Source organism: Lutjanus erythropterus, chromosome 8, assembly GCF_056507025.1.
Source record: "Lutjanus erythropterus isolate fLutEry1 chromosome 8, fLutEry1.hap2, whole genome shotgun sequence".
In the NCBI taxonomy this organism is placed as follows: domain Eukaryota; kingdom Metazoa; phylum Chordata; class Actinopteri; order Lutjaniformes; family Lutjanidae; genus Lutjanus; species Lutjanus erythropterus.
In genome coordinates this window covers 23,728,715-23,745,423 of record NC_139324.1, presented here as the reverse complement: position 1 = coordinate 23,745,423, position 16,709 = coordinate 23,728,715, and the positions used below count along the sequence as shown (strand labels likewise).

The window sequence follows — 16,709 nt, the reverse complement described above, 5'->3', positions numbered from 1 at the left end:
GTATTAGTTTGTACTGTTTTATTTCAGTGGGTTTGTTACTATTGCAATATTTTTCTCTCTATATATATTTCTCTTTTATAACTTTTTACTCTGTATTTACTTTTTCAGTCAAACTATCCATCTATCCATCTATCTGTCTGTCTATCTATCTATCCAATTTGCATAGATTTCCACCACAGTTATATGACCACTGGGTAAAGCAGTGTTCAAAATTCTTGTCTCATTTTGTTGACTTATTAAAGTCAAAGATTTTTAAGAGGGAATTTTGGATACTTCTTTTTTTATTCATAAATCAGAAAATACTGTCAACAGCCATAAAAAAAATCGATTTTCACCATGTTTTTAGAAATAAAATGTTATATAAATCAGGTTATGAATGACATATGAACTAACCCATCTGTAAACACCTTCAAAATGTAGGAATAAAACTGGAAAGTTTATTTACTCTGTAAATCTGTAAGAAAACATGTTATGGAAGGGAAATAGCCTAAATTCTCAAAACTGACCAGTGCATGAAAAAAACAATATTTTTGCCTGCTGTGTCTCTGGCCACAGTCATTCATCAGTAATATTATAATTCATATGGCATTTTCAGCAGTTTATATTCATAGGCAGACAAATGAGCCCAAAAATATACTGACCAATGGAGGAAGTATATGAGGCGGTATTAGTTTTATACCTGCTTATCCAACAATAATAAACTTCACTACTGCGTGGTGGCTGGACATCATAAAACTGATCACTGTGGGATATTCTGAGTGTGTTTCACAGTGCATTAATTCACTGGCTCATCCAGATATTGCTGCTTCGCAATGTGTGGGAGAGGTGTGTCAGTGAATCCCCATTACATGTATTTTATTGAGGATTGCTCAGGATATAAATGTTACTGTGAGCCGGTCTGAACAGCATTTCTTTTTATCCATTCTGCAGTCACAGAGGTTGTTAGGTATGGGAGTACAGAATCTGTTTTTTTATTTAAACACTTTAATGTAATCTTTTATGATTAAATCTTTTAAGATAATTATTTGCAAATAATAAAATTGTGTTCTTTGAAGAATTAAAAAAAAAAGAATGAAACTTTATGTCATCTTCTTAAGATAATTCATAGCCGATATTAAACAGATTGTTTGAAGTGGGGTTGTATGAGGTACTTATTCACAGTCAGTGTATTGTAGTTGACATGCTTCCCTTTTGGAGAAGCAGATAGGAGTACCAGCATGGAAGCTAAACAATATACTGCTGTTGACAGGGTCAGCAACAAAATGCATCTTAGTCACTTGAAAAAAGGGCAATCTGAAAATGAATCAATATTTTTGTTGATTATTTATCTGGGTCAAGACAGCAGCCAGTGATATCCATATCACTGATATTAGTTTGTAGCAAGTCTACACTATACTTAGAATATTTTTATCACTTTACCTTGTCATTAGACTCGCAACGGGAAATCATTGTATAAGCTAAATATCACTCTCTCCAAACAACCAGACTCTATAGGCAAAATTTATAATTTTACCTCTCAGAGCACAGCAGCTGCTGGTCTACAGCTACCTGAATATGTTAGTTTGTTTGTGTAATTGTGTGACTTTGTTGAATCTGAAATATCCTTGTAAAACACCAAGTCACACAATAACACAAACACAATAAATGATCAAAGAAGCAGCAGACCAGAAACTGAAATCTGCAAGGTAAAATGACTGGTTTTGCCAATGGAGTCTAGTGTGTATACATATATATGTATATGTGTGTGTGTGTGTGTGTGTGTGTGTGTGTGTGTGTGTGTGTGTGTGTGTGTGTGTGTGTAATGGTGGCTTTCCTGTCAGAAAAGATAGGCATGCATTAAAGCAGTGAAAATATTCTAAATATAGCCTACACATTTTTTTTCAGATGGGTCTTTTTTCAAGTGTCTAAAATGTGTTTTTCTGCTGACCCTGTCCACAGCAGTGCATTGCTTAGCTTCCCACACCAGGACTCCAAACTGGAGGCGTGCTGACTACCATCTACTGTAGGTAATACACTCTGACTATTGAGAAGTACCTCATTCAACCCCACTTCAAATAATAATTAATTAATACCGCACAGTGGAGGCATGCGATGCACTTTTAGAACACCTGCAGCCATTGTTTTCTATATAAACCCACACACCAGCTGTGTCTTGGCATACTCCTCATGGGTTAAGAGAAAATAGCAATTTTCACACTTGCTCCCAGGATTGGCACATTTCAAGTACTGTACCTTCACTGCTTCTTTCTGTCTGTGAGGCACATCTGGTGTGTGCTTCACTACTTGAAGCTTGCCAGTGTGTGCTGCACTTTGTGAATAGGGCCACTAACCCCTTCGTCATTGCTACACAGTTATGAGGGACACCTTTTACAATGAGTCACTGATGAGACCAACATGGACAGACCCCTGCCATCCTGAGATAATGAGGTATTTATCTCAGGAAGAGAGCCTTTCACTGAGACAACGATTTCATTAAGTAATGATGGGAAAGATAAACAAGCAAACTAAATTATGAATCTGGCATTAATTGGCCCGCTTGTGTTAGAACAGTGTCAGCTTTAGCAGCCTCAGTATGAGAGCATCAGCCATGTAATGACCAGTGCTGCACTGAGCGTGTTTTGTACATCATCTGTCCCTACTTTGTGTTTCTGCAGGTCATCGTAGTTTATACAAATTATTCTGTACTTTGCAGAAATGTTTTTTTTTTTTAAGAAAATCAACTCCACTGAACACTCTGTTTTATTGTAAACAGAGTTAGAAAATAACACAAGTTGCCTGCAGTCTAAACTAGAACAGACCTGTCAGAAAACAAAATGGGGTCTGACAGAGTATAAAAATTGTGTAAATAAGTGTTTTGGAGCATTTGGGAGATTTTTCACTTTGCTGCATAGTACATATATTCTATAAAGCTACACACAATGGGCTTCCAGCAAGAACATTTTTATATTCTTATCTTAACTGATAACTGTATGAATGGCTTGTAAATTAGCATAATTACCGCACCAATAATACTATATTAGGCAACAATTTCTGCTCCATATGCCAGGAAGTGCTCATTCATGAAAATGGCCTCAAATAATAAAAGGAAGAAGAAGTTTGGAGATTAAAGTCCTGCTTTCACAGATCCATAAAGGAAAGTTTATCATTTTAACAGCAACAGCAGGGAGGGACCCGCTAAAGCCAAGACACGTGAAAAACTAGTTAATGCTGTGTTAACTGAGGCTTGTACCGTCACGGAAAAAAAAAAAGAAATAGTCTGATATGAAAATAGCTTTAAAAAAAACATCTTGCCACAGCAAACCAATTGATGACTGCAACAGGAGGAAAAGGTCAAGGGGAAGCATCCATCATGGAGACGGATGAGAGAATATGTGCTTTAACAGGTATGTTGCTGTCAGACATTGCAACGGAGGAGGTTGCCCTGGACAACGACTTCATAAACATGCACGTGAATGTACGACCAACACACCTGACAATGGGTAACAATAAATCATTAAATGAATGATGATGAAAAAACTAATTCAAACTAATGACAATATTCAGTCATTAGTGGAAAAACTAAGGTGTGGATAACAGCAGTTGAACTGCCCATGACTCCTATGACAGTTCTTGACAACTTGTAAATTTAATTTGTGCCTGAAAGAAAATTCAAAATAAGAGAAAACTGATAAAAGCAGCAAGTTCTCATAAATCACTCAAACCACCTAAGAACAGATCTGTTCGTAGGAGTGGTTCTGCATGGGGCGTTTACACCCTGCATTTTAAAAACGATATTTACTTTACTTTCTTTGTGCAAAGACGACGTTGATTGTACGAGCAATGGGCCTCATGCAAGAACGCTTTCGTATTCTTATCTTAAATTTCTCTTACTTGGGAAAAGTGAGTGCTGTTAATGCCGTGTCACCTGAGGGACTGTCACTGAAATAAAGAGGAAACATCTCGATATGAAAATGACCTTAAAGAAAAAGAAAAGACTCGCCACAGTCGATAACTGCAGTGGGAGGAGGGGGTCAAGGGGAAGTTTTCATCATGGAGACAGAGGATGAACAGCAACTTCATAAACATGTGAAGATACACGTCCAGTACACCTGGCAGTAGGTAATAATGCATCATTGAATGAACTGATAATGACAATTAATATAATTTGAAATGCAGTCAAACAGGATAATGCTGTCATAATTAGAGAGTGTAATTTATTTGTAGGTCTGGACTGCTGGTAAATTGTGTTCTTATCTGAAAGAAAACAAGTCCTCCTAAATCACTTGCACACACCACGTAAGAGCAAACCTGTTCATATGAACGGTTCTTTCATGAAGCCCATTGTTCTCACAACTGAAACCCAGAGCCACAGCATCAACACATGTTCCAACACTTGACTGGCTTAGGTGATCTAATATTCAGGTTTTATCCTGGAATGTGTTGAATGTGAGGAGATCGCTGCAGTTATATGTTTCACACCCTGGCTGTCGCCTCTTTGTGTCATCATTTCAGTGCTTCCTGAAGTATCAAACAGTGTGTTAGAAGCAAGTGAAGAGAAAATAGTCCTCATTACTCTCCATCAAGACTGGAGCTGCAAAGCTGGATGTACAAATGAACAAATCCGTCTAGGCGGTGTAGCTACAGAGGTTTTATGTGACTGAGTGCTTTCAGAGTGTGGTATTAATGGCGGGGTGTGCGTGTGTGTGTGTGTGTCACTCACTGTAGGAGCAGCCGTACACCTCCACTCTGAGACCCATCCAGCCACTGGGGTTCCAGTCACGAGGGACAAAGCGCAGGAAACGTGTTCTCACCGGGTGGGAAAGCTTGTTCTGGACAACGGCCTCCGAATTCATGTTCCCGACAAATCTCTGCAGGAGCACAGAGGGACAAAGACTAAAGTTAGAATGGCAGCATAAAAGTGATGTAAAGCCGCTGTCCATGGCTCCACTGAGAAACGTGAGCAGGAACAGTTTTTTCACCATGCTTTTAGAAATAGGGGCTCCACAAGTGTTCTCCATGAAGAGCTGAGGTTCTACCCAGAACCATTTGCATCTGAAGAACATTTGATGAGAGGATTTGTTAACACTTCTTTGTAAGACTCGTTGTCATCCCTTTTTAGAAGAAAGAGTTTTGTTAGGATCCTTGATGAATTCTTTCATCAGGGGTTTGTCGAAGGTTTTATGTAACATCATATTACCTAGAACACAACCAAGGGGTTCTTAGCAGAACCTCCTTAGTGTGTTCTAATAAAACCCTTGGAATATAAAGGGGTTCTCAGTAAAACGTCTGGGTGTGTTCCAAATAAAACCTATGAAATATGAAAAAGGTTCTGTAGAACCCCCTGGGTGTGTTCTAGATAAAACCCTTGAAATGTAAGAAGGTTCTCTGTAGAACTCCCTGGGTGGGTTCTAGATAAAGCCCTTGGAACATACACAGCTTCTTGAACCCCCCTGGTGTTGTCTTGTTAGCACCCTGAGATGGTGGAAAGGTTCTATACATTACAACCACAAAGTCCATTAAGTATCCACTATTTACATATAAATGCAAATTTATATTGCTTTTTCTTTATATAGATGTGTATACATATATATACACACACACCCAGTGAAACAAACAACAGCAAAAGCTATGATTTCATCTTCATCCATATACATAGAGATACACACCTCTAAAAACATACTGTATATGTACATAGATGTAATCAAGCTTGCACTATTTTTGAGAAACTTAATGCAGAAAAAAAAAAGAAAACAACAAAGAAAAGGAAAGAATACAGAAAGAAACAAAGAGGGAGGGGTGGACATTATTGCGTTATGTGTGTGTCTACTTCTCCACTAAACTGTGTACAGTACACTACGATCTGCTGATCACACGATCTGCCACCGTCCCTTTGTAAATGAGTTTAATATACTGAGTGTATTTAATTTCATAAACTCATTATTTAATTAATTAAATTCATTAGTGGCCTCATTATTCATTCATTAATGCTCTGTCTCTTATGTTATTTTTTTTCTTGATTTCTGAAATTTCCTGCATGTGTAATTTCCATTTTTAACTGATGGGCTTACAGGCTGTAGCCAGTTCCTGGTAATTTGCTTCACTGCTGCAGCGGTGAGTATTCTGTATAGATACTGGTCTGTTTCTTGCATTAGCTCTGGCAGAGATTTTCTTTGAATAACAAACAAAGTCATAACAGTCATAAAGCTGTTCTCACTGAATGCCAAAATAATTTTGATACAGGACAGACAAAGACTCTGTGAGTGGTTTGTCTTCGTCTCATGTATTTTCTCCGACGCCTTTATTTCTAAGAGTGCAGGGAGTAGAAAAGTCATTTTTTGGCTGAATACTTGAAATATAAGCAGAATAAAAATCTAAATCCTTGAACAGCACAGACGACAACAAAGTGCTGACAAAGCAAACCCAAGGGCAACATCTTCCTCCTATCCTTGAACATACTATTTGATGTAAAGTGATAAGAATCATTGTGAGGTGTAGAAATATGAGAATATCTGTTCAAACAGGTCTGTGTGAGGAAAAATCACCACTGAGGCAGCCAGGGGCAAAATAAGGCCTCTCGGATTGTGTTTTTCACCCTGCAGAGCTAAAAACAAAAACCTCTGAGTACAACGGTAAGATGTCATTCTTCTTTTTCTTTTCCACCCCTCTTCTATTTTCAGTCTGCAGCAGACAAAGCCAGGGGACGTAAACAGACAAACAGAGAGAGATGGAGACAGAAGCAGAGACAAACAACCTCTCTCCGCTCAAATGACTGATTAACCGATTCAAGGCATGTGACATATCAAATCAATAAGTACTCGTACTATAAAGAACCGAAAATATATATCATTGACAGCCACGCTCCAGGGTTTTGTGATAGTTCAACACAGTCAGACAAGGCCAATAATTCAGCTTTCCACAACAGCAGAAACACAATGACCAGCGGCACAAATGACCATTCGCAGCTGCTTTCAGGACGCCGCGAAGCAGAGGCATCGTTGAATGCAGCCGGATGCTGCTGCCTCTTGGTAGATAATCAAGGCAACTGTGCGACTGTTAAGGCTGTTATTGTGATTTATGCCGCTGCTTTCCCATTTTGAGCAATTTACCGAGTGGAGCCTCATGGCTGAATCTTAACACACGAGCGAGCCAGGCTTTACTTACACATGCAGAGTAATTCACGTCTGCACAGGAGGGATTAACAAACGGCACTGGGGCTTACACATTTGGTCAAAGCAGATGTATTACTGTAGCGCCGCAGACAGCTTTTAGACCAAATAAAATAAGAGAAACACATTGGCCTTGAAAAAACAAGACATACATACTCAGAGCACTTGAGTTTTCTAAACACTTTCAGCCAAATAAGGTAAAGTAGTTGCTGGTGTTTTATTGGGAATCAGGAGATGAAAGCACAATGTTGTGCCTGTCATATAGGGCTGTGGCCATGACCTTGTTATTTTCAGGCTCTGTGTAAGACACACTGTAGTAGAAGACTGTTTGATTGCTCTGTATTCAGTCTAATCTAAAGACTCTGAAATGTGACTTCAAATCTTACTTTATATTTATATTTACCACCTTGGGGTTGTAAGCCACTGCAAACAGTCAAGTCTCATTTTACATATATGTCTTTCCAGACTCATATAATATGTGTAGTGAAGGAATTTCATAAATGGTATTGTATGTATTTTTGGCGATCTCTATATTGACATCTAAGACTCCAGTCACTTACAGACTACTTTTACGAAGGAGAAGACAGGATTGATAGAGAACTTCGTCACATGGTGCAGCAACAATCACCTGAACCTCAGTATCAGCAAAAACCAATGAGCTGGTGGTAGACTACAATGCTTCGTCAACCCAGCTGCTGCACCACAGATCTATACAATCACCACAGTTTCAAGGTGGGTAACCAAGATTAGTGTCACCAATTCAGCATCCAACCAAATGTGAAATGTGGTCACCATGTCCCCTTCTCTTCCTGAGTTATGGTGTCGAAAACTGTCATCACTTCATTATTTTATTCTGTTGGATATTTGTGTGAAATTTTGTCATCATTGGCATTTGAAATCTCGAGTTACGAGCTTGAGTCTAAATGTACATTTCTGCCAGATGTACTCAAATTTCCACCAGATGTTCCTCAGATATCGCCTTCACGAGAATGGGATGGATGTGAGGTCACAGTGATCATGACCTTTGACCTTTAACAACCAAAATCTAATTAGTTAATTCTTGAATCAAAGTGGGTGTTTGTGCCAAGTTTGAAGAAGTTAGGGGTTAACGATTTTGAAAAAATATGTAACTGTGCTCATTTTGACTTGTGATAATGATTTGTGACATTTGAGGGAATGACAATCTTTATATCATTTTTCTCATTTTCTTTCAAAAACATTAAAAAATGATTATGGTGTCACTTTTGCCGGGATCTGGACCAAATGAAGACTTCTTCTTAAGTCTCTAGAATAAGATATGTAGGTCAGGTAATGCAGTGACAGAATCTTGATTTATATTTGATTCATACTGTCTTGTGTCTTGTGTTTGGCAGGTTGAGCCACGTCTTGTGAACCCTGTGCGAGGGATGAGCAGATGTATGATACCACTGACCATCATGAGGGCTGACAGACATCAACCACTGAGCTCTCTTCCACCGTAACATCATAATTTAAAAGTTTTCTGGTTTTGAGGTAGTGTGTCCCTCACAGTTGTTGCTTACATGTAGGAGAGAAAATAAAAAAAAAAGCTGTTGCTGCTGTTCATTGCACATCTCTGCATAGGGCTACGTATTATTTCATTTGAACCCATCATGTGAATGCAAGTACTCCTTAAGTCATTTTGCCATAAGCGTACATATAATCTGACTTCTTTTTGCAACCAGCGGCGTCACCCCTGCTGGCTGTTGGAAATAATGCAGGTTCAAGGCACTTCTGCATTGGCTTCACTTTTCAAACCTGAAAACTATTACTATTATTACTGTTATATACTATTTATTATACAGTCCAAAAACTGTGTCTTTTCTTTCAATAGCATCAGAATCAAGGTATATATTTGTGTTGTATGTTTGTTACACAGCTTGTGAAACTGAGCTTAATTATTTTGTCATAACTATTAACCCCGTCTTTCCACTTGACTCCCAGCAGAACGTCTGGAAAATCTAATGAAGCAAATTAACTCTGACTGAGACTGCGGTGCAATCATTCTAACTATCCATTAGCAAACAAAACTCAGACACGTCAGCATGAGTCATTAGTATTCAAGAGCGACACCACTACAACCACACACACCACCGAGGCTGTCTTGAGCTATGACGTTTGTTTTTTTCCACTTAGGAAAAACTTGCAACAGAACATCCTGTGTGTTCCAGCTGGGAGATGAAGTAAAGCCTCTGAATAAAGGCCTGAGGGTTCACAAGATTTTCCAGAGGTCCAGAGGACTGAACCCAGCCCTTATCCACATAAACAGTCCTAACCCCAGAGTGACTTCATTATTTCTATTTATGTCTCTGTCACTACGTAACAGTCTCTCTCCTCATTCATTAAGACTCTTTACTCTTCCTCTCCAGTGATGAGCTCCCTCGAGACAGTTTTTCTTTCTGTTGCATACAGCACAGGCACATAAGTTTATTTTAATCAGTTCACAGGGGGATAAATCCTGCTGCTGGCAATGAAGACGGTACAGTATGTCCAAAAAGGTCATTGGCTAGTTAAACAGCCTGAGGGAACAGTGAAGAGAAAGCCGCGAGTACATGACCTTGCCATGAGTGAAAATACCATAGCAATCCCAGATCACCAGTCGGTCAGCCAGAGGTTCCCTGATCAGGATCAACACGGCTTTCATTATTTCTTCGATATCTTATCTAGCAGAGATATTTCTGTGCAACCAAAAATATCTACTACATCAGTTGAGTTAAATTTTCAGTTGGGTTAGATGAGGGGTGTTACGGTTATATGACGATACTGTTTTTACTCTATGTTGGCAGCCCTGTGAGACTGTACTCAGACACAGTAATGCTCTGAGCTAAATGTTAGCACCAGTGTGGAGACTGTGACAGCCGCTGTCCAGGGTGCTGATTTCGGAGCTGTCCTAGGTACTCCATGACATTCACACCAGTGAGGTCAATCCTGAGCAGTGGCAAACAGACCCTTTTCAAAGCAGCCACATTGATATGAAATAGTAGGGTGAAACACATGTTCCCAATAACTGATGAATGATGAAAATCAGTCTTAATGGTAAATGTAGTCAGTGTGTGCTAGAAAGAGAAAACAGAGTACTTCCGCTCTCAGAGCTGTGCAGCCATGCCTACGTGTACCAGGATGCATTGTGGGAAAGTTATCACCACCCTAGCCTATAGCTATTACTTTATAGGTTAGAATATAGCATTAGATGACAAAAATACTCATCTAACATGCCCCCTGGCTACCTGGAAACTAGAAATCCGAGCCTGTAGTTCTTCCTTACGTACAGTGACATCACTGGAGGAACACAGATGAATTTATTGCTTCATGTGACTACATTTACCATCAACACTGACATCCACATTAAAAGTGTGGAAGTTTCCCTTGAATGTACCATTCCATTTAGTTTAGCAGCATCTCTCCAGTAAGCCAACATGCAGCCTGACTCTGTTTGACCTGAATGGAATGTAACCTTAATGTGCAACTGGTAACACCTGTGTTTACTAGGGATGGGCGAAATGTCCAGCAAAATCACAATATATTTCAGTGTTTTTTACATTAATGATATTCTTGGTGATACAACAAACGTAGCGCTAGCAGTAGTTGATTTTTGATTTGGCTTGATGTGATGAAATACGTTTGTTGTACTCTCCCCTTTGTTGTTGTTTCTCACACTGTTTACATATTACACTGGTTTGTTTTACATCTTACCTTTTCTTATAGTGAACGATATGATATGGCACACCACTAATGATTTTCCTAATATTTAAAAAAAAAGTCTATAGTGTGCCTGATCAGTCTCATAAGAGGAAAATGCATGTGATTGCTGCATCTGCAGCTGCTACTCACTGACCCAGCCTCTGAAAGAGTCCCAGCAAGAACAGCCACATCTTAAGATGCAACTCAAAATATTTTTAATAATTCAATAATATGTGATATAATGTTGTTGTTTGTTTTTTTTTATGGATAGCGGTGTAGCTACTGGTGCCGTGCTTCAATGCTTAAACACAACTGTGGTGCTCCCTGTGGGTAGAACTGTATGAAATGTAACACACTTGTGCCACATGGCTGCAACATTCACAAATTTGGTTACAGTCTTAAAAGTTATGGCCCGTTACGTCCATCAGGCCATGCCTCAAAAATCTGGCAAAAAATTACAGACAAAATGTAAGTGATATCCATAAATTAACTTATAAGTTTTCTTTGGTCTTATCTAAACATGTAAAATTTCAAATTTGGTGAAGATTAGATGAAATATGTGCCAATAGAGGCAAAAAATGTATTTACCCAAACATATGAAATGGCAGGTTCTTTTATGTTCTGCCTGCCAACATAATAACAGCCCAGAAACATAATAAACCACTAGCGCAACACAAATCTGCAGCTTTTAATGTAAGAATCCCACAAACATTATAAATTTCCCACAAATGAAATAGCAGTTGTCAGCTACAAATGTAACACGTAATTTCCTGCAAATGCAGTAACTTTTACGCAGCTTTATCATTCCTTGTCAGCTCACAGAAATTGTTTTGAGACACGTAAATATCTTGTTAAAATATTTCTTTTTGTATGAAACACCTCTTGTAATAAGAATTTCTCTGCAGCAGGTTCATCTGTGTTTCAGTACCTGTTCAGCACTGACAGGCTGAAAAGTCTTTTTTCTCACTCTCATAAGAACATTCAGTTCAAGGCAGAGTGGGTGTAAGAGCTTTTACATTTGCAGGAAATTACGTATTACGTTTGTAGAAGGCAACTGCTATTACGTTTAGAGGAAATTTACAGTTTGTGGGATTATTACATTAAAAGATGCAGATTTGTATTATGCTTGTGGTTTATTACATTTGTGGGCTGTTATTGCGTTGATGGGTGTTATAAGCGTATCTCCACAGGGCACCTGTGCACCAGGTATGATGACTTAAGCATGTAAGATACCGACTTATGCATGCATATAAAGAGCGAAAATAACAATGTGTAATTGTAGCAAATGCTGCAGCAATCACACAATTAGCACTCAAGCAAACACATTTTAGCCCTTATTAGATCTTCACCTACCTGAAAATTTAACAAGCATGAAAATCAGTGTTTAAATTTCCCCTTAAGGTGTTCGTTCACAGCTGAATGTAAAGGATTTTCAAACAAGGCTTCTCAAGGATAATGAATGTAATCTGGACCTGATGCTTCCTCCCACAGACACAAGTCATTTTCATTCTAATTAAGGTGATTATGAGATGGAGGAATTGTTCCTTCCTGTTGTTTCATGTACTCTTGGTGTGAAACAACAGGCTTTGTCACACAGACTGTTTGCAGGAACAGGAATCACTGCGGGAATCATTCCAGGATTTAGAGAAGTTACACAGAAGGGAAAACTTTGGAAGTGTTTTGTATAGGAAGAAAAAACTATATACAATTATATTTTGCTGTATATTAAATCCTATATGTGATTGAATTTTCATTTTCAGACTTTTTACTTATTTTTGAGTGTCTTAATAACCTATGGTGGAAGATGCAGTCCACACCAAAATAAAAAGTATATATTACCTGTAGTGTTTTTTTTTATCCATCTATATTGTTTTGCTCTGAAATTTTGGAGATATCGGTCAAAGAGAAGTTTGCCTCCTCTAACTCATTATGGTACTTGATGTCACTCAGGCTTTTATAGCTCAAAGTGCTATAAAATACATCTGAAAAACACAACAGCAATGTTTTTCTCCAGTTTCATGAACAAACTATTTTCTTTCTACAAAACTACACCCATCAACCGTGTCACCGGACAGAATGAAAGAATGAAGTGTGCATCTACTCATGGATGAGAGGCTCGTGCTCGTGACAGTGGGGGATAAGAACATTAATGTAATGATGCCTCTATGCATATCTACCGTCCAGATTACATTGGTCCTCTGAGGGATGGCTGCAATTCATTTTGGTGACTCTTTTTCTCTTGTGTCATCACCACGCCTCCACAAAATCTCAGAAACTGTAGTAACTACAAGCAAAATATATTAGAATTTATATTATATTATATTATATTATATTATATTATATTATATTATATTATATTATATTATATTATATTACATTATATTATGCCATATTACATTATATATTATATTATATTTTTTGTTTACTGGAAGGACTTTCATGGTTCTCTATAAGTTTAAATTACTGATCTATCTACAACACAGGGTTTGTAGTCTATTTATGTAACTCATAAAGAAAATGAATTATATAAATAACAATAAAATTACCATTTCATTTTAAAATACTGTAGCATCTAGGAAATGCTAGAGGGACTGTCGATCTTTAGCCCAGTTTTTTAACAGAGATCATTTTTCCATCGAGCTAATTTGGCTCAGCATTAGCTGAGAGTGGCTGAGAGCTAGCAGCTACATCAGCAGCTGCTGCTCTCTCATTAGTCCCCCTGAGTTCAGTTTCTGGCAGTGAGCCGTTACCTTTGAGCTTCACTTGTTAAAATGCCAGACGGATGTGAGTTTCTGTCAACAAGGTCTTGGTGAAAGCGTTGGTTAGTCAGCTTGGGTGTGAGTTTCATTAGAGACTGCAGACTAATTGGCTGCCATTCATCCTGCAATATCTTTAAGTCCTAGTTCACATGAGCGCTGAAGAGAAGTGGGGAGGCGTGGGGTTTAAATTGTCTGTGTAAGTGTGCATTTAACACACATCAGGTGAGCATTAAAGCCAGTCACGCCTGGTTTTAATGCTTGCCAAGTTAAAGACGATGATGCCTGTTTTGACTGCTGTGATACTGCATGGATGGTGTACGGTGCAGTTGAGAATTTTAATATTTGAAGTATAATAATTTACTCTATTTTCTGTCTCTCATGAGTCACTTACAAAGGGTGATAGCTGCAGGACATGTTGGTAATATCTATACATAACGCTCGTCTTCTCACGGCACAGCAGCTTCATTTCTCTTTCCAGATATAATAATATGAGAGCTGACAGCATGCGGAATAGGCTGGGTGCTGTTTATCATGATATATCAACAAGTCCATCACTGGATAACAAATGAAGGAAATGTCTAAGTAAACTTCACGCTGTAAATTTTTCTTATTACTTGTAAGGAACTGTACACTTCTATGCATTTTTGCTTAACAAATTAACTTCTAAGATATTTAAAAGGGCAAAAACATGTACATGTATAATATATAAAGAGTATGGCCAGATGGCACATTAAATCTTTAACATTCAGTATCTGGGCTTCAACAGAATGAGCTACTTCTCAAGGCCCCACACCCAGCAGGGGCCCCCAAAAGAGGCAATTTACACGTATGAAAACCTCGGCTCATTATAATCATCAAGTGTTTAACGTTATATTTCATACCTTCACTGTGAAGAAGGAAATAATGATTATCCATTAGCATTGACTGTTGATTAAACGTATTCTTTTCGAGAAAAAGACATCAAACTACTCATCTTAAAGGTATAGTTTAGATTATTTCAAGTGGGGTTGTTACCTTCAGTAGATGCTGGAGTTCCTTGTATGCTGAAATCTCAGGCACTGTAGTTTTTCATAAATGTTGCTCATACACATAAGTGTGTTTCTTGGGGATTATTTTGGGACTATTTTCAGGCCTGGATTAAGGCACAGTTGAAAACAATAACTCTAATTATAACTTAATATAAATTTATTGTTTTAAATTTGTTTCTAAGTAGGGTAACTATAACAACGACAACAATGGACAATGAAAAATTCTTTGTTAGGTACAATTAATGTAGGTTACTATTTGCACTATCCTGTCACGTTAACATCACACAATGATCACAACAGAAATAAAAAATGATCTTAAAATTACTGTATGTAATTTGTATGGTAGTATTTTGTATGTTTGTATGTTTAATCTTGGGGATAATGCAAAAAAAATCAGGTTAATAAACAACTTTTTTGGTAATGGTTTTGGTAGCTTATCCAAAACACGATGAGACGACCCACCGAGAGCCAAACACAGATCCAACGAGAACACACGAGGTATACATCACTCTGTGTGACGCAGGACAGAAGCTACCGCCTCCAGGTGAAATACCAAGGTTTTCGAGAGTCCACTGCCAACACAGCTGGAGCACGCAGCGTGTGCTCTGCACCACTGTTTACAGCATGTTATCATTCACTGGAGTGGTTGCTCACATCATTACAGTTTTTATGGTTATTGTTCTTGGTGCAGACAGCCATCAACATATTATTTAACACAGTTTGTGTGAAATGTTTACATTCTGAGTCGCCTCTGAGTCGTCTGACTTTGACTTGAGTTAGAACTGTCTCATTCAACCTCAAGATGTATTATTTCATCTTTAAATTCCTACATTCCAGTAGATAATGCATTTTTTAAAAGATGGAGGAGGTAAATAATTAAAAGTAAAACACAACATTAGACATAATGTTCAACCCCACACCCCACATCTGTGCTGTTTTAATCTTAACACAATGGAAAAAAGGCCACTTTGCAGCAGTCAACACACTCTGCTAATTGGACTGCCAAGCAGAAAAAGTCCCAGAAAAACAATTTAACATCTTGAAGCAGCCCTTGACATAACTGGGGCAAACACAATAAAGAATTAACGACATGTGCCGACATAAGGCTATTTTCTTAGACCCTGAGTCCTTGTACAAGCTGACATAACAAGTTGTGACATTACATGAAGGAGAAAAAAAAACAGTGTCATGATTTCATTGTCACCAGGCACTTCCTACACCTTGAAATGTGTCAGAAAAAGTGAAAGGACGCGTTATCTCACTCTGACCTGAAACGTCATCAATAGATTTGTCCACGCAGAACGAGAGTGTGAAAAAGAGGTGGTAACAGAGAGGCTAATATAACTTTTAATGGTCTGTTTTTAATGATGAGTCTGATTTTGAGTTGAAAACACTATGCAGCAATCTATAATGAATCCAAAGTCACACAAACATGCGTGTTGAGACTCACCCCAACGCCGTCCTCGTGCCTGTACTGTTTCCAGGCCCGGCCTGTGTCACTGTAGAGCAGCAGGTAACTGCTGACCCAGTCCCAGCTGTCATACCGTCCCTGTGTGGCCACAGCCGTCACTTCCATCTGCTCCCTGAGGTCCACCTGCAGCCAGGGCTCTTGGTCGGTCACCATGGGAGACCAGCCTCCTGCTCCTGAGGGAGGGAGGAGAAAAAAGGCAGAGGGAATCCATTAAACATCAATACTGTTTGTCAACAGTGTTGTGACTGTAGTGATTCACTGGGCTTTGGTTATACGTATTAAGTGCTTGATGTGCACAGGGAGAATTGTTTGTTATTGTTATTATTTTCATATTGTTGCTGATTCCATCAATTCTGCTCAGTTTCCTCTTCTATTTTTACTTAAATGTGTCTCTAATATTATGTTTATTGCTTGTGTCTTGTGTTTTATTTTGTGCAATGTGCTTTGGTAATCCTGTATTTTATTATGGTCATGCCAATTAAGTCTCGCTGAAATGAACCGAACTGAGTGTTTGTTTATGAACAGTGTTTAGTCTCTGGATGAAAATTTTGATAAGTATTCATTAACGTCCTTTTATTTCATGACTAAATTGTGACAACATAAATTT

At 38.3% G+C, this 16,709-nt stretch overlaps 1 protein-coding gene across 1 annotated transcript in view; it reads right to left on the bottom strand.

The window, feature by feature from the left end:
• The window catches only part of LOC146322850 (contactin-associated protein-like 5), a 128,987-nt gene that overhangs the window by 81,261 nt on the left and 31,017 nt on the right, over positions 1-16,709 (bottom strand). The window contains exons 3-4 of the mRNA XM_084724959.1: positions 16,082-16,275; positions 4,700-4,847 (exon numbers count right to left, since the gene is read on the bottom strand). Coding sequence (XP_084581085.1) covers positions 4,700-4,847; positions 16,082-16,275 — 342 coding nt within the window. The remainder of the gene's footprint in view (positions 1-4,699; positions 4,848-16,081; positions 16,276-16,709) is intronic.